The 19,323-nt window shown below is 38.4% G+C and overlaps 1 protein-coding gene across 2 annotated transcripts in view; it reads left to right on the plus strand.

Annotated features, from left to right (window-relative positions):
* Positions 1-19,323, plus strand: part of MNAT1 (MNAT1 component of CDK activating kinase) — a 206,573-nt gene that overhangs the window by 183,119 nt on the left and 4,131 nt on the right. The window contains exon 8 of one of the 2 annotated variants that reach the window (XM_057731253.1): positions 15,436-15,529. The exons of the other annotated variant lie outside the window; for it this stretch is intronic. Within the exon in view, the coding sequence (XP_057587236.1) occupies positions 15,436-15,508 (73 nt within the window). The 3' untranslated portion in view covers positions 15,509-15,529. Of the gene's footprint in view, positions 1-15,435; positions 15,530-19,323 lie in introns of those variants that run through there. 2 annotated transcript variants of the gene reach the window in all.

Consider the following 19,323-nt stretch of genomic DNA (forward strand, 5'->3'; position numbering starts at 1 on the left):
CGCCCCGTGTCCTCAAGTCCTTCTTTGTATATTTTAGATATTAACCCCTTTTTGGATTTATTGTTTACAAATACCTTCTCCCATTCAGTAGACAGCCTTTTCATTTGTTGGTAGTTTCCTTCTCTATGCAAAATCTTTTGTTTGACTTAGTCCCATTTGTTTATTTTTGCTTTTATTTCCCTTGCTTGAGGAGATACATCCAAAAAAATATGTTTTCTTCAAGGAGTTTTATGGTTTCAGGTCTTTCATTTGAGACTTTAATCCATCTTGAGTTTATTTTTTAATATGGTGTGAGAAAGTAGTCCAGTTTGATTCTTTTGCACATAGCTGTCCAGTTTCCCCATCACCATTTACTGAAGAGGCTGTCTTTTCCCTATTGTATATTCTTGCCTCCTTTGTCATAGATTAATTGCCCATATAAGTGTGGGTTCATTTCTGGGCTTTCTGTTCTGTTCCATTGGATCTATGTATCTGTTTTTGTACCATACCTTTTTTTTTTTTAAATTTACTTATTTATTTATTTATTTTATTGGCTGTGTTGGGTCTTCGTTACTGCACCCGGACTTTCTCTAGTTGCGGCGAGCAGGGGCTACTCTTCCTTGTGGTGCGCCGGCTTCTTATTGCGGTGGCCTCTCTTGTTGCAGAGCACGGGCTCCAGGCGCATGGGCTTCATTAGTTGCGGCACATGGGCCCAATAGTTGTGGCTCACGGGCTCTAGAGCTCAGGCTCAGTAGTTGTGGCACACGGGCTTAGTTGCTCCGTGACATGTGGTATCTTCCTGAGGCAGGGATTGAACCCGTGTCCCCCTGCATTGGCAGGTGGATTCTTACCCACTGCGCCACCTAGGAAGTCCCCCCCCCCTTTTTTTTTTTAAATGACTGTAGCTTTCTAGTATAGTTTGAAATCAGGGAGTGTGATATTTCCAGCTTTGTTCTTCTTTCTCAAGATTGTTTTGGCTGTTTGGGCTGTTTTTTGTGTTTTCAGTTTTGTTTATCTTTTCAAAGAACCAACTTTTAGTTTCATTGATCTTTTCTTTTGCTTTTTTTTAGTCTCTATTTTATTTATCTCTGCTCTGTTCTTTATTATTTCTTTCCTCCTACTAACTTTGGACTTTGTTTCTTCTTTTTCTAGTTTCTTTAACTGTAAAGTTAGATTGTTTGAGATTTTTCTTGTTTCCTCAGGTAGGCTTATATTGCTATAAATTTCCTTCTTAGAACTGCTTTTGCTGCTTCCCATACATTTTGGATTGTTCTATTTCTATTTTTCATTTGTCTTCAGGTATTTTTAAATTTTCTCTTTGATTTCTTTAGTGACACACTGGTTGTTTAGCATATTGTTTAGTCTCAACATCTTTCTGTTTGCAGTCTTTTTCTTGTAGTTGATTTCTAGTCTCATATTGTTATGGTTGGAAAAGATGCTTTACATAATTTCAGTTTTCTTAAATGTATTGAGACTTGTTTTGTGGCCTAGCCTGTGATCTATCCTAGAGAATATTTCAAGTACACTTGAAAAGAATGTGTGTATTCTGCTTTTGGATGGAATGTTACATGAAGTCCTTCTGGTATAATGTGTCATTTAAGGCCAGTGTTTCCTTATCGATTTCCTTTCTGGATGATGTGTCAATTGATGTGAGTGGGGTGTTGAAGTCCTCTACTATTATTGTGTTACTGTCAGTTTCTCCCTTTATATTTGTTAATATTTGCTTTATGTATTTGGGTGCTCCATTTTGGCTGTATATGTATTTGTAGTTGTTATATCTTCTGCTTGGATCTATCCCTTTATCAGTATGTAATGTCATTCTTTGTCTGTTGTTATAGTCTTTGTACTAAAGCCTATTTTTTTCTCATATAAATATTATTACCTCAGCTTTCTTTTCGTTTCCATTGGCATGGAATACCTTTTTCTATCCCCTCACTTTTAGTCTGTGTGTGTCTTTAGATCTGAATTGGGTCTCTTGTAGGCAGCATATATATGGACCTTCTTTTTTTATCCATTCAGCCACTCTGTGTCTTTTGATTGGAGTATTTAGTCCATTTATATTTAAAGCAATTATTGATAGGTATGTACTTCTTGCCACTTTCTTCATTGTTTTGGGGTTGTTTTTGTAGTTCTTTATTTCTTTCTTCTTTTGCTCCCTTCCTTTGTGATTTGGTGACTATTTTGAGTGTTATGTTTGGATTTCTTTCTCTTTTGTGTTTGTGTATCTATTATACTTTTTTGGTTTATGGTTACCGTGAAGTTTAAATGTAGCTATAGCTATATTTTAAAACCAGCTCTTAGCATGGATCTGGATGCAGGCTGTGGTTGTCCTGGGCACAGTCAGAGCCTGTGACTGCTTGTGAGGTGCTATCTCAATAAGTACCTGTTATGACTGCCCCTGTCCCATTCAGCTGCTGTTCTGGGACCAAGCTGTCTTTATGTCCTGCACAATTGAGCACTCCTCTTGGTTGCTATAGCCCTGGCCCTAGTGTGGAGCTACCTTGTAGAGTAGGCAGAGCAGTGTGGGCACTCATTGTGGGTATGGGCACTTAGCATGCATTTGGGTGCAGCTGTGGCAGTCCCTGCTGGAGGTAGAGTCCAAGACCACTTTTGATGCACTTCCTTTATAAGCCCAGTAATGGCTTAACGCCCTGTTCGGATGCCTCCCTGGCCCCAAGCTGTCACAGTCCTTCACAACTGAGCACTACCCTTGGCTGAGGCAGTCCTCGCCCTAATGTGGCGTTGTGTTGTGAAGCAAGTCATGCCTGAGTGGGTGCCTGGCTCAGGTTGGGATTCATGCCAGGCTGGTTGCAAGAAATGGGCCAGAGTCCAGTGCGTTTTCGTTTTACTTTCTCTGCCTTGTTTCAAGAGTAAGCATGTATTCACACTTTTCCTGAGTAGAGTCTAGCTTTCTTACAGCCCTCCTGTTAGTACCACTATATTTCTATCCTGCTAAGGGGACTTGTCTTTCCAGTGTCAGACCCCAGGGCTGGGGCATTCAATATGTCGTTCATCCCTCTTACTCTCCAGAGAAGATCCCCCTTCTCTTCTGTGTCTCCCTTTAGGGGCACAGATCCCAACCTGATTGCTTCTCTTCCCTTCCTTCTTGATTCTGTGTACATCTTTCTCACAGCCTTGGTTGTACAAGAGTCTTTCTGCCAGTCTTCAGTTAGTTTTCAGTGAGAATTGCTCCACATGGAGATCTCTTTGTGAGGGGTGGTGAGTTCTATGTCCTCCTACTGCAAGATCTTGATCTCAGTGTACTCCCTTTGTAATTTTTGTATTTCTAATTGTGGTCTTTCCACTTAGAAGAATTCCTTCAACATTTCCTGGAAAGCTGGTTTATAAGCTGTGCTCTGTTACTTTTTTTGTGTCTGTAAAACTCTATTTTTCCTTAAGATCTGAACAATAGCCTTGCCAGTTAGAGTATTGCTGATTGTAGATTTTTTCCTTTTTATCACTTTGAGTGTATTGTGCCACACCCTCTGGACTGCAGAGTTTTTGCTGAAATGTCAGCTGGTAGCCTTATGGGAGTTCCCTTGTATGTAATCAGTTCCTTTTCTGTTGCTGCTTTTAATATTCTCTTTGATCTTCATTTTTTGCCATTTTAATTACAGTGTGTCTTGATGTGGACCTCTTCAGTTAAACTTGTTTGGGACTCTCTGTGCTTCCTGGACCTGGATGTCTGTTTCTTTTCCAAGGGTTGGAAAGTTTTCAGCTGTTATTTCTTCAACAATAAACTCTCTGGTCCTTCCTCTTCTCCTTCTGGGACTTCTATATATAATGCCAATGTTAGTATGTTTGATGTTGTCCTAGTTGTTTCTTAAACTGTCCTCATTATTTTTCTGTTTTGCTTGGGTGATTTCCACTCCTCTTTCTTCCAGTTCGCTGATCCATTCCTCTGTATCATTTAATCTGCTCTTGATTGCTTCTAGTATGCTTTTTTTTTTCTAGTTGTTTTTATTTATTTTTTTAAGAACTTTTATTGAGATACAGTTAACAGACAATAAACAGCATACATTTAGAGTGTACAATTTGGTATCCCAATCTCCCAATTCATTCCCCCTCAACCCTCCCTGCTTTCCCCACTTCGTGTCCATGTGTTTGTTCTCTACATCTGTGTCTCTATTTCTGCCTTGCATTTCCTCTTTCATAGTTGTTAGCATTTGCCTTATGTATTGAGGTGCTCCTATACTGGGTGCATATATATTTATAATTGTTATCTCCTCTTCTTGGATGGATCCCTTGATCTTTATGTAATGTCCTTTCTTGTCTCTTGTAACATTTTTTATTTTAAAATCTATTTTATCTGATATGAGTATTGCTACTCCAGCTTTCTTTTGATTTCCATTTGCATGGAATATCTTTTTCCATCCCCTCACTTTCTGTCTGTATGTGTCCCTAGGTCTGAAGTGGGTCTCTTGTAGACAGCATATATATGGGTCTTGTTTTTGTATCCATTCAGCCAGTCTGTGTCTTTTGGTTGATGCATTTAGTCCATTTACATTCAAGGTAATTATTGACATGTATGTTCCTATTACCATTTTCTTAATCATTTTGTTGTTGTTTTTGTAGGTCCTTTTCTTCTCTTATGTTTCCCGCTTAGAAAAGTTCCTTTAGCATTTGCTGTAGGGCTGGTTTGGTGGTGCTGAATTCTCTTAGCTGTTGCTTGTCTGTAAAGCTTTTGATTTCTCCCTCGAATCTGAATGAGATCCTTGCTGGGTAGAGTATTCTTGGTTGTAGCTTCTTCCCTTTCATCACTTCAAATATATCATGCCACTCCCTTCTGGCTTGCACAGTTTCCACTGAGAAATCAGCTGTTAACCTTATGGGAGTTCCCTTGTATTTTATTTGTCATTTTTCCCTTGTTGCTTTTAATAACATTTCTCTGTCTTTAATTTTTGTCAATTTGACTGCTATATGTCTTGGCATGTTTCTCCTTGGGTTTATCCTGTCTGGGACTCTCTGTGCTTCCTGCACTTAGGTAGCTATTTCCTTTCCCATGTTAGGGACGTTTTCAACTAGAATCTCTTCCAATATTTTCTCAGGTCCTTTCTCTCTCTCTTCTCCTTCTGGGTCCCCTATAATGTGAATGTTGGTGCGTTTAACATTGTCCCAGAGGTCTCTTAGGCTGTCTTCCGTTCTTTTCATTCTTTTTTCCTTATTCTTTTCCACATCAGTGATTTTCACCATTCTGTCTTCCAGGTCACTTATTCGCCCTTCTGCCTCAGTTAATCTGCTGTTGGTTCCTTCTAGTGTATTTTTCATTTCAGTTATTGTGTTGCATATCTCTGTTTGTTTGCTCTTTAATTCTTCTAAGTCTTTGGTAAACTTTTCGATCTTTGCATCCAGTCTTTTTTCAAAGTCCTGGATCATCTTCATCATCATTATTGTGAATTCTTTTTCTGGAAGGGTGCCTGTCTCCTCTTCATTTAGTTGTTTTTCTGGGTTTTTATCTTGTCCCTTCATCTGGTACAAAGTCCTCTGCTTTTTCATTTTCTCTATCTTTCTGTGGCTGTGGTTTTCAGTTCCACAAGACGAAATACTGCTGATCGTCTTTGATACTGCTGTCTGCCCTCTTGTGAAGGAAGCTATCTAGGAGGCTCATGGGTGCTTCCTCATGAGAGGGACTGATGGTGGGTAGGGCTGGGTGGGCAGAGCTCAGTAAGACTTTAATCTGCTTGTCTGATAATGGGTGGAGCTGTGTTCACACCTTGTTGGTTGTTTGGCCTGAGGCTACTTAGCACTGGAGCTTACAGGCTCTTTGGTGGGGCTAATGGCAGACTCTGGGAGGGTTCATGCCAATGAGCACTTCCCAGAACCCCTGCTGCCGGTGCCCCTGTCTCCTCGATGAACCACAGCTACCCCCCACCTCTGCATGCAACCCTCCAACATCAGCAGGTAGGTCTGGTTCAGTCTCCTGTGGGGTCACTGCTCCTTCCCCCTGGGTCTTGGTGAGCACACTTTTTTGTGTGCCCTCCAAGAGTGGAGTCTCTGTTTCCCCCAGTCCTGTGGAGGTCCTGCAGTCAAATCCCGCTGGCTTTCAAAGTCTGATTCTCTGGGGATTCCTCTTCTCGTTGCTGGACTCCCAGGTTGGGAAGCCTGACGTGGGGCTCAGAACCCTCACTTTAGTGGGTGGACTTCTGCAGTATAACTGTTCTACAGTTTGTGAGTCACCCACCTAGCATTTATGGGATTTGATTTTAATGCGATTGTGCTCCTCCTACTGTCTCATTGCAGCTTCTCCTTTGTCTCTGGATGTGGGGTGTCTTTTTTGGTGAGTTCCAGTGTCTTTCTGTCGATGATTGTTCAGCATTTAGTTGCAATTCCGGTGTTCTTGCAAGAGGGAGTGCCTTCTAGTGTGTTTTTATTTTAGTTACTGTATTCTTCAGCTCTATTTGATTCTTCTTTATATTTTCTTGTTCTTTGTTAGACTTCTTACTTTTTTCATCCATTTTTCTCCTCAGTTTACTCAGCATCTTTATGATCATTACCCTGAACTCTTTACTGGGTAAATTACTTTCCTCCACTCTGCACAGTTCTTCTGAGGTTTTATCTTGTTCCTTCTTTGGGAACATATTCTTCTGTTCTCTCACTTTGTCTAATTCTCTGTTTTTATTTCTTTGTATTAGGTAGGTTGGTTATGTTTCCTGATCTTGGAGAAGTGGTCTTAGATAGGCAATGTCCTATGAGGCTCAGCAGCACGCTCCCCTCTGGTTACCAGAGCTGTATGCTCTAGGGCTTCCACCGTTTGTGGGGTGTGCAGGCTCTTCTGTTGAGGAGGATTTGACTACTGTGGATGCATTGGTAGACAAGACTCACCCCCTGCCTGGTTGACTACCAGGCCCTGCCTTGTGTGGAGGCTGCCAGTTGCTGGTGGATGTGGCCATGTCCTAGCACAGCTGGCTCTGCTGCCTTGTGGGTCCTGGGGCTTTGCTGGCTCACTGATGGGCATGGCCAGGTGCTTGGGGATCTGTCATCTGCAGGGCCCTGGGAGGTCCTGCAGCTGGTCCCTGCCTGCTGGTGGGCAGGGCTGTGTCTTGGCGTGGTTGGTGTGCTTTATTTGTTAATGAGCAGTGAGATAAGATAATTTCTAATGTTTCTTTCCAGTTTTAGGATTCTGTGTTACTTCACTTTGTACTATCTATGCTTTCTTTACCCACTATTCTTCTCATTTATTTTATAAACCATTTAAAACTTATTTTCAGTAACCATATGTAGGATTAATTTTAAGTGTATCTTTAAAGGATGGGGTTGGATCCCCTTGGTATTTATTTTATATCATTTCAAATAAAAAAATTATCCCATTTTTAGTTCCATAAAACATTAGTTTTTATAAATGGGGGCCCAGTTAGGAACAAAATGCATCATGCATAATCTTTGTATTTTTCTTTTTCTTTTTTCTTTTTTTTGGTTTTTTGTTTTGTTTTGCTTTTGTTTTTGTTTTGTCCGTGCTATGCAGCATGCAGGATCTTAGTTCCCCAACCAGGGATCAACCCATGCCTCCTGCAGGGGGAGCCATGGAGTCTTAACCAAAGGACCACACCACCAGGGAAATCCCTGTGCTTTGCTTCTTTTTACTTTTGCTGACTCATTGTGGCAGGTCCACCTCAAGGCATGATGTAGAGATAAGAATATTATCTGGCTTTTTTATGAACTGCGGAATGACAGGTAAAAATAATTTTTATCCCAAAAGGTAGAATTCAAGGAAACAATAGGGCTTTTTTCTTTCTTTAATCTTTTAAAGTAATGAAATAAGAAATCTAGGTGTTTAACTGTAAAGAAGTTTTACAATGCATATAAGCAGGTTCTGTAAAATTAAACTTTAAAAACTTATGATTTTCAAAATGTCATATGTTACTTATTAAAATGTGTTTTTATTTAAAATATACCAGCATGTGCAAAGGCATAATGCATTGCTAAAAAATGTAGTCTGGAAACAAATCAGAATACTGAAAATAAGGCTATAATTTTTTAAATAAGAGGAAAATATTTTCTTTACACATGAAGTTTTTGGTCCAAATGGTATTTAACCCACTGACTGACTAGTCTATTAAGGCATTCTATTCTGGAAAAACTTCATTTTTGGTAAAAATTGATTGTATTAGCACATTACTTATGATAATGGGCATAGATTATTTTTTTCCCAAACTGATGCTGTGGTTTTGCTTTTGGAAGAGAGTGCAAGTTTTCTGTGGGCTTAAGTATTAAAAATGCTTCTTAAAAACTCAAAATTGTTATGCATTAAACCAGAACTCTTGGAGCTTTTTCAGATTTTCCTGCTTATAGTCACTGGTCCCTTGAGTAGATATTTTATGAACCTGTTTTTACTTTCTGGAAAGTAGAATTTTTCCATAATTAAGAAAAAAATCATTTTATCCACTTGACTTTGTCTTTGCTTGTTATTGTTTGCTTTAGAGATTTATCTAAGTTATGGACATGATTCAGATTCCAGTGTATGAAATAGAGCTTTTGAGAGGGAGGTGCTTTGAATGGAAAAATAAATATCTTACGAAATATCTAGCTTTGGGTGTGTCTGCTTCGGTTTGAATTTCTTGTTTTTCTTTGCATTTATAGCTATACCCCATTATAGTATATATCTTTGAGTATAAAATTGGTTAACACATTGAGAGTTCAGCTTATGAGACAGAGCATGATAAAAATCTCAAAACAATTTTCAAATATACCTTTTATGAACATACAAATATTTTTATTTTAAATAATGTCATTTTACACTATACATTATGCCCATCTCTGTCATTATTGTAGACATCTAATTTCCAGGAAACCTTCCTGTCTTCCTTAGTGACTGATGTACACAGACTGTCTTCCATTCAGTCCTCTGCCATCTTCCTACACAGCTTCATAATCTGTGGTTTCTTTTCATGTCCTGTACATTTTTACTTGACATCTATTTTCATGGTCATTCTTTTAGATCCTTAACAAGGATATTGATTTAGTTTAAAAAATTCTATACCCTCTACTAAGAAATTAGGATTTTTTTTTTTTAAGCAATGGCTATTTAGTGAGATATTTATCTTGCTACCAAGAAACTTATCTAACAGGAAATATATAACATTTAAAAAAGCCATGATACTTACAAAAGAGGTAGAGATAAAGTGCTGTGCAAATTCAGAGAAGAAAAGTAATTCTATTTGGGCAATGCAGAGGAAGTGACATCTAAAAATGTTGTTGAATATTTTAAACATAGAGAAGTACAGAGAATAATCCAATAAAGAAACAGAATTCTGCCACCCAGAATTAACAAATGTTATTTTTCTTTTATTTGTTTGTTTGTTTGTTTAAATTTTATTTATTTTTTGGGGGGTACACCAAGTTCAATCATCTGTTTTTATACACATATCCCCGTATTCCCTCCCTCTCTTGACTCCCCCCCCACCCTCCCTCGATTCCCCCTCACCCTCCCCGTCCCAGTCCTCTAAGGCATCTTCCATCCTCGAGTTGAACACCCTTTGTTATACAACAACTGGCTATCTGTTTTACAGTTGGTAGTATATATGTGTCTGTGCTATTCTCTCGCTTCGTCTCAGCTTCCCCTTCACCCCCCGCCCCCTCCCAAACCTCGAGTTCTCCAGTCCATTCTCTGCACCTGCGTCCTTGTTCTTGTCACTGAGTTCATCAGTACCATTTTTAGATTCCGTATATGTGAGTTAGCATACAATATTTGTCCTTCTCTTTCTGACTTACTTCACTCTGTATGACAGACTGTAGGTCTATCCACCTCATGACATATAGCTCCATCTCATCCCTTTTTATAGCTGAGTAATATTCCATTGTATATATATGCCACATCTTCTGTATCCATTCATTTGTTGATGGGCATTTAGGTTGCTTCCATGTCCTGGCTATTGTAAATAGTGCTGCAATGAACATTATGGTACAAGTTTCTTTTGGGATTATGGTTTTCTTTGGGTATATGCCCAGTAATGGGATTACTGGATCATATGGTAGTTCTATTTGTAGTTTTTTAAGGAACCTCCAAATTGTTTTCCATAGTGGCTGTACCAACTTACATTGCCACCAACAGTGCAGGAGAGTTCCCTTTTCTCTACACCCTTTCCAACATTTGTTGTTTCCAGATTTTGTGATGATGGCCATTCTGATTGGTGTGAGGTGATACCTCATTGTGGCTTTGACTTGCATTTCTCTGATGATTAGTGATGTTGAGCATTTTTTCATGTGTTTATTGGCCATCTGTATGTCTTCTTTGGAGAAGTGTCTGTTTATGTCTTCTGCCCATTTGTGGATTGGGTTATTTGCTTTTTTGGTGTTAAGCTTCATGAGCTGCTTGTGTATTTTGGAGGTTAATCCTTTGTCGGTTGTTTCATAGGCAAGTATTTTCTCCCATTCTGAGGGTTGCCTTTTAGTCTTGTTTTTATGGCTTCTTTCGCTACAAATGTTATTTTTCAGAAGTCTAAAGGTAGGGTCTCTCTTCCTTTTGAACAAAGCAAAGGCTTTAGAATGTTTTAACCTTAGACTTCCTCTTCTATTATCCTTGATATTTTTGTTACCATTTTGTGGTGGCAGTGATAGTGTTTTTGGCTTATCTTTGCTCCTTGTTCTTCCCATTGGGATTTAATTGCCATCTTGCTGAAATATTCCCTTTAGTGCTTCTTTCACATTTTCCATCTTTTTAATCCCTTTGTGTTTTCCACAGGTGTCTTCCAGTTTACTCATTTTCTCTCTGTCCGTGGATAATCAGCTGCTTAACCTGTCCATTGATGTTTTCATTCCAAATATTGCTGTTGGATTTGTTTTTTAAAGAAAATGTCTTTTTTTTTTTCATATTTTTCTTACCTTATGGCATCCATTTCTTCATCTCTTTTGACACGAAATATACTTCTTCTAATGTTTCTTTCAGATTCTCTTAACTGTGGGTCTGAGTAATTAGTCCTGGCATTGGTTGTTTGTGTCTTCTGACTCTTTTTATAAGTGAGGTTCATTTCTTTTTTCTTTTTTTTTTAAACCAAGAAAGCTTTTTAGTTGGAGTTGTTTTCACATGAGCTTTGGATTATGAAGGCATACTGATGCGGAGATTCATGTTTGCTTCTGCCAACGTCCTATTGGCTTCACTGAATCTGGACCAATCGCTATTCTTAATTTCCTGGGGGTGAAGTAGGCTTGGGTATTATGATTTATTTTCTACCAGTGCCCCTAGACTTTCTCATGAGTGTCCCAGGCCAGTGAGCAAAATTTTCCTACAAATTGTTTTACAAATGGGATGGGCAACATTTTGTAGATCCAGGTTATATGCAGGGAGCCAAGCCTGGTTCCAGCTTCCTACCTCTGACAGGACTACAGCCTGTCTTCTGTCCCTATATGGATGTTGAATCACTGGTATCCAGCACTTTTCCTGAACGTCAGCCTCTGATCATGTTCTGATTTTGCATTCATCTATAATTTCTGGCACTTGAGAGTTTTCTTGCTTTTAAACTTCGTTATTTTATTTTAGTTTTTGTTATAGTATATATAACATTTCTGTGCTGCATAGGGAAGCTTCTCATGTCTCTGTTCAGAATTGAGGGGTTGACATTTGAACCATGGCTTTGGAAGACAGGCAATGGTGAGGTCATTCCAAGATAATGAAACAGCCTAAACAAAGGTATGGAGTGAGTAGTTATGAGGCTTTCATAGGGAATAACTGAAAACCTCATGGTTGACTTTAACTTAAGTTCAGGGTATGTGGAGATGACCAATGGGAAATATGTTTGGAAAGGTAGGTTGAAATCAAGAACAGTAGTCCTTGAATGGTAGGCTAAGGAATTTTGACTTTATTCAACATATAGCAGGAGCCAATGAAGGTCTGTTTGTGTGAGAGTGATGCAGAGCTTTGTCCTAGTAAGATTAATTTGCTAACCATGAATAGGTTGGAATGGAGAGAGCATACTGGAAATAGAGAGCTCAGTTAAGAAACTATTAGCAGTAGTCCATGAAAGAGGTAATAAGGAGCTGAAATTAGGTAATAATAGTGGCAATGAAGATGATGTGAGAAGTAAATAGATGTTTGTAGAGAGATACTGTGATGTAGATTTCTCATTGGTATGCAGGAGAAGAGGATTCCAGAATTACCTTAGGGGTACATTTGAAACTATTAAGAGAAATAAGAGACACAGAGGGGTAGGTTTGTGAAGGAAGATGAGTTCAGTTATGAAAATACTAAATTTATAGTTCGAGTGAGACACTCAGCACAGAGGGCCACCCAAACAGAAAGAAGGGCAAAGGGGCAAAGGATAGAGTTACAGGGTTTAGTAGAACAGAGGTGGTGAACGAAGGTGGTGGTGAATGAGTCCATTTCAGGAATAGAGTCAAGAATAGGAGAAGAGGAAGTAACCCCCCCCCCCCAAAAAAAAAAAACCCTAGTAAATTAGGAAGCAGGTGGAAGAAGAGAAATTTGGGGAATCGTGTCAAAGCAGTTAGGACTATGGTCCAAATTATAGGCATTTTTATGGAAGCCAGAGGCTAAAAGCATTTCACAGCTGGGGGCTGTCTCTAGATGTAGAAAGAGTGGAGGAAGATGTTCAGGAGGACAAGGACAGAGAAAGGATCAGTTCATAGGGATGGGAGTTAAAATATAGGATATGAAGAATAATAATAAGAAAAGGTAGTGAGTGGAAATAATGCAGCAGTGTAACTTTTGAAATAAAATATTCTAGTGTGCATAGGATTTATGAAGTGTAGATCTGCACATATGTTTGTGAATATATAAATATATATGTTGTACACGTATGTATGTAAATTTTCCCCACTTTTAGCATGACATCCTTGGGTTACTTTATTACTTTGTGATAAAAGATTAACAAGCAGGAATACTCTAATTTGTCTAATTAAAAAAAAAACAGAACCTCCACTTGGATCTTCATAATTGGGGTATAATGAAAGGGGGAATAGAGAGGGCAACGGTATTATTGTTGGAGTGGATGTGGGAGTAGATGAAGGTCACAGAGTTGGAAAGAAGTACATGCTAATTACTAGAAGATAAAGGACTTTGGAAATTTGGGCTATGAAAGGCCTATTCCTTATGAAACCATACTTTGTATTAATAGTGTCAAAGAGAATATGTGGGTTGGACAGGAACACTATGCTTGTATCAAATGTCTCTTCTGTGCCATATGCTTTACATATGTATTTTCTTGTTTAACCCTCTAAAAAATAGTATGAGGTATTATTGTCTCCCTTTTACAGAAAAAAAACCTGAAGTTTGAAAAATACAAGAACTTTCTAAATCATAATGTTAGTAATTAGAGGGATTCAAACCCAAATGTATCTGTTTCTAAAATCTGTCCTTTCTACTAAACCATGATGTCTTTATATATTTCTGTGTTACAGGGACAAAGGGGGAAATGATACAGGGGAGAAGACTGAGGTGGTTTATATTTAATTTAGAGTCTGCAGAAAACCCCACCAATGGGAGAGTTTTCCTTCTCCAAACTTAGGAGGGTGCTTAACCAATTACCACTGGATAGGGAGAGGAATTGAATTTGGTTTCTCCATCTAGGCTGTTAGCCTTAATATTAGCCCCAGAGAGTTCAGTATGTTTCATGCTAATAGAGAGACAGAAATTTGCAGCATTATCGTGGGGAAAAATTCCAGTTTATCAGGGCTTTGGCTGAGGTCTTACTGACTGCTTAACTGATTTCATCCGTCAGTTTGTTTTTGTTGCTTTAGTAGAACAACTTTTTAACCACTGATCAGTACTTAGGCCTGTGATTTAGATGTGTAATCTTCAAAGGGTTCTTTGCAGGTAAATCTGATTTTACGAACTTTTTCTCATCTTAAATTAATGTATTGACTTTGCATGGAAGACAGGAGGAAGTCCACTAAAACAGTAGAAAGAACAATATGAATGTAACATCTTTTAGTATTAAATATACTTTGAAACGAGTTATAATTAACATGAATTATTATGAATGGAATAAAAGTAGCTATAAGTATTGGGTTGGCCAAAAAGTGCCTTTGGTTTTTAAGTAAAAAGACACATTTTTCATTTTCGCCAAGAACTCTATTGAACAACATATTCACCCTTTTATTGCACTACCTTCTGCCATTTTTCAGGTGACTTCATAATTCCATCTTCCCAAAACTTTTTATCTTTTTGAGCAAAGAACTGTTCCAGGTGCCTTTTACAGTCTTCCACGGAATTGAAATTTTTTCCATTAAGAGAATTTTGTAAAGACCAAAATAAATGGAAATCCAAAGGTGCAGTGTCTGGTGAATACGGCAGGTGAATCAGAACTTCCCAGCCAGGCTGTGACAGTTTTTGCCTGGTCATCAAGGAAACATGCAGTCTCGCGTTATCCTGATGGAAGATTATGTGTTGACTAATTCTGAACGCTTTTCGTCGAGTTCTGCTTTCAGTTGGGCTAATTGGGAGCAGTACTTGTTAGAATTAATCATTTGGTTTTCTGCAAGGAGCTCATAATAGAGGGCTTCCTTCTTAATCCCACCAGATACACAACATCACCTTCTTTGTATGAAGACCAGCCTTTGGTGTGGTTGGTGGTGGTTCATTTCGCTTGCCCCACGATCTCTTCCATTCCACATGATTGTACAGTATCCACTTTTCTTCGCCCATCACAATTTGTTTTGAAAAGCGGAAGGTTTTCATTACATTTATGTAGAGAATCGCATGCGGAAATACAGTCAAGAAGGTTTTTTCCGATTAACTTATGTGGAACCCAAATATCAAAGTGATTAACATAGCCAAGCTGGTGCAAATGATTTTCAATGCTTGTTTTGGATATTTTGAGTATGTCAGCTATCTCCCGCGTGGTATAACATTGATTGTTCTCAATTAATGTCTCGATGTGATCACTATCAACTTCAACTGATCTACCCAACCAGAACGAAACTTCGCAAACCACTTCTGACACGTTCAGTCACAGCACCTTCTCCATACATTGCACAAATCTTTTTTTTTGCATTTCAGTTGCGTTTTGACCTTTCTTGAAATAATAAAGCATAATATGCAAAAAATGTTTTTTTCTTCCTTCTTCAATATTAGAATGGCTACACAAAAATTCACAAGTTTTGATGTCTTTTTTTCAAATGCACGCTGATGTGACAGCTGTCACATAGAATCTAACAAAATTGTTTTGAAGGAACTTAAAGACAACTAAGTGCTACTAGAACCATCTTACAGAAAAAACCGAATGAACCTTTGGCCAACCCAATAGTAATATTTGGTGAAATCAAGGTCAGTTAGAAATGGTTCAGTGTTTCCATGCGATTGTTACTGGATTAATGGCAGCTGTGGTTGTGACTATATTTTGTACGCTACTCTTTTTTTAATGAGATATTTCAAACATAGGAAATATATAGTATATATACTTTACAAAGAGTAATAGTAAAACAGTTTCTGAATTGTTTCCATTTTCATTGCTTCTCCCTCCTCTACTCCTTCAAGTCCTGTATTTTGAATTCCACTTATTAACTTAGGAGATGGAGCATAACCAGTGCTGTTGATACTACCTGTGTGCATTTCTCTTACCCCCAGTGTGGTTCCACCTAACATCAGAGATTCACTCAGTTCACTCACCCTGAATATGGTGATTATCTTTTCCTTGCTTTTCTTTACAGTTTGGTTTATATATATATATATAAAATGTATTTAGTTTTGCACGTTTAGAACTTTATATGAATGGACCATGCTCTGCATATTTTCTATAACTTCTTTGTTGTTGTTTTCTCAGCATTGTTTGTGAGATTCAGCAATGTTGATGCATGCATGTAGCTGTAGCTCCTTTGTTTTTACTGCTGTATAATATTTTACTGTATAAGTAATAACAATTTGTCCATTCTCCTGTAAATGGACACTTGGGTTGTTTCTTTTGTTCTTTTGCCGTAAGAAACACTGCTGCTGTAAGTATTGGGTTGGCCAAAAAGTTCGTTTGAGTTTTTCCATAACATCTTACGGAAAACCGAAATGAACTTTTTGACCAACCCAATGCTGTGAATAGGCCCCTTGGAGCCCCTAGATGGAGAAATCTAATAGTTTTCCTGTCCCTGTCTCTGCTATTACTATCTCCCTAAAATTACAAAAAGGGGAGAGGCATAAGTAGCAGGTTCTAACTCTTTTCCGAGTGGCTTATACCTCCCTTGCATCTACCTCCTTTGCAAGTCTAGGGGAAAAGTGTATGAGGTGTCGGCGGGGGACAGCAGCATTTACCATACCTGAATACACCCTTCGCTTTAAAATATCTTAGCTTCTGTGTTAGTCAGGTTTTCTGTCTCCAGAGAAACAGAACCATTAGGAGAGAGAGAAGGAAGGGAGAGAGAGAGGGAGGAAAGAGGGAAGGAAGGAAGGAAGTAGTGAAGGAAGGAAATGTATTATAAGGTACTGGCTCACGCAGTTATGGAGGCTGACAAGTCCCATGACCTGCTATCTATAAGATGCAGAGCCAGGAAAACCGGTGGTGCAGTTCAAAGGCCTGACACTGGAACACCAAGGGCAGGAGAAGATCAATGTTTCAGTTTAAAGAGTCAGGCAGAGTGAATTCTACCTGACTTTCCTCCACCTTTTTGTTAATCTCAGGTTCTCAACAGATTAGATAATATTCACACTGGGGAGGGCCATCTGCTTTACTTAGTTCATCAATTCAAATGCTAATCTCTTCCAGAAACACCCTTACAGACACACATAGTAATAATAAACCAGATATCTGGGCATCCTGTGGCTTATTCAACATAATTTTATTTTGATGCATAAAATTAACCACCACAGCTTCCTTTGTCATACATTGTAGTTCTCTAGGCCTCTTAGTCCTTTCTCTCTTATTCTGTCTCCTCTCCCTAAATATTAAGCATCTACTCTTATGGTTTTAAATACCATCTAAATACTGCTAACTCCCAAATTAGGTGCCTTTCATAATTTTCTTCTTAGCACTTGGCCCATATATCCAGCTGCCATTCTGCTTCTCAATTCATGTATTTCTTATATAATCACTTCAGACTCAAGTCCAAAATTAAACTCTTGATCTTTCCCTTCTCTCTTGTCCCACCCAAATTTGCTTCTCCTCCTCCAGTTTTCCATTATCTCTGTGAAGGCATCTTTCCTGTTCTGCATGACTAGATAGCTGGAAGTTGACCTTGACAATACTTTCTCCTTCCCTTCCCCTTGCGCATATTCAGTTGGTCCTTAAATATCTCTGAACTAGTACTTTCCTTTATTTCCACTGCCACCACCCTAATCCAGACACCTTTGTCTCAAGCCTGGGATAGAGAAATATTCTCATAAGGAATGTCTCTATAATCAACTACTGCTTCTCTAATCCACTGTGCAGCCACACTAGCCTATTTACATTACCAGGTTCCTAACAAGTTTTCAGTGGCTTCCCATTGCCCTTTGAATAAAATTCACACTTCTTAACATTCCTATAAGGCCTTCTTTTGGATACTTTCTGCCTACATCTCTAGCCTTACCCTGAGCCGGAATGACCTTTTCCCTGCATTCTCAATATGTGCTGTAGCTCCTTACTGCTTCACCTAGGTTCTTCCCGCTCCTGGACCATTGTTCTACTCTTCTTGCCTTGCTAACTAACTCTTCCTCAGCCTTTGGATCTAAACTTAACTGTCATTTCCTTAGGAAGGCCTTTTCTAAACTTGTTCATGTTGGTTTCCCTTTTTATCCACACCCATAGAGCCCTGACTTTCTCTTTCATGATATTAACTTTTTTTTTTTTCCCTTCTGAATCACAAGTTCCATGAGAGCATGGATTCTTTACAGTCTGTTTTATTCTCAGAGTTTCTTCAATACCTGGCAAATAATAGATACTGAGGAACTTTTTTTTTTTTTTAATTTTTGAAGAATGAATGAGCTGCATACATAGGAATTTTTGCATTTTACCTGTCCCACACTTGCGGAAGAATTACTCTTTCTTTATAAAGATGTGATGAAACTTCTGGCACACAGTTGTCACTAGCATGGAATTCATAGTAAAACATTACATTAGACAAACCAGAATGGGCTGTATCTTCGATGTGTTCAGTAGTTCAGACACAAATCAAGGAAGTAATCCTTTCACTAAGTAGTTACAGTAACTTTTAGTAATAGCTACCTTGACCTAAAGTTCCTAGTGTGTTTTTTGATAGTAATAAATTGTATAGTTCAGTTATAATTCAGAAAGATTTACCTGAGCAGTCTGTAATTATCTCTTACTTGGGCACCATGTGGCTTTTAATTTCCAAATCTGAGCTTAGGTGTTCAGGTGGTCTAAGTGTCTGGAATAATTGGTCACTTGATTCCCAATTAGTATAAATCTGAAATCACCTTTATTAATAAGTAGTTTTTTCAGGTTGCTGGCTAGATAATGAGAAGCATCAGACTGTTTGTGGAAGTTTGTTATATTTTTGGTAGGCATTCGTGAAGCCATGTGTTTTTAATGACCAAACTGCCCTCAGAATTATGGACAGTAATTCTGACTTGTATGATCCCCATTTATCTTAGAACATATGGTCATCAATTTCTCTCTGTAGATAGTTTGTTTTTCTGACATTTTGATTGGATTAGGACACCTGAGTACTAACCTCAGTTTTTAGAATGTTTCTGTATTTTAGTGATAATTTTCTGAGCACATTATTGCTCTGATTGTTTTTAAATCTCAAGATAGACTTCAGGTTGTTAACATAAATCTTTTATAGCTTTGGCTAAATTTCTTACAAGAGCGCTTGGTCTTGACAGCTGAGATCTATTGGCAGATCTCTCTTGATGGTACTTAGATTTGAATTTTGTAGGCTGGGAGGCAGAACTACTTGGAACTGGTCTTTTCAACACATGATGGCTTTAAATGCAGACTTTAAAAAATGGGCCACCTTGTAAAAAGAAAGTCTTAGTCTCTAGAGTTCATTCCCTTTCTTAGTTCGAACCAGTCAAAGTTTATAACTCAATGGAGTTAAAAAGTTGGACTTTTTTTTTTTTAACTCTCTATAGGGCCTGGTAATCTGAGATGGCGGAAACTAATATGAACTTCACATTTTCATTTCAATTGAAATTCTGAGATTCTTTGACTCTCTGGAGCCAAAGCATTTCTAGGGTTTTCCTGAGGAGGTTATGACTGGAGGGGAAGAGTGCTGCCTCTTGGTTCTGAGTGACAACCCCTGCCCTCTGCCCCTGAGAACTCAAAGAACTGTTGCATAGCACTAAAATGAGCTGAGTCTAAGACTTCAGCCATATGGTCTATATAGGGCTTTTAAAGGAAGGGAAATAGTAAAAGAGTAATTTCAGAGGAACTCTCTTATGTTAAAGAACTGAGAAAATGAAGTCTTTCTGAAGCTAAGTGTAAATTATACCACCTTCTTTGGGAGCAAAAGCTGCTAAATGTAACAGAA

This window comes from Hippopotamus amphibius, chromosome 4 (genome assembly GCF_030028045.1).
Source record: "Hippopotamus amphibius kiboko isolate mHipAmp2 chromosome 4, mHipAmp2.hap2, whole genome shotgun sequence".
Taxonomy (NCBI): Eukaryota; Metazoa; Chordata; class Mammalia; order Artiodactyla; family Hippopotamidae; genus Hippopotamus; species Hippopotamus amphibius.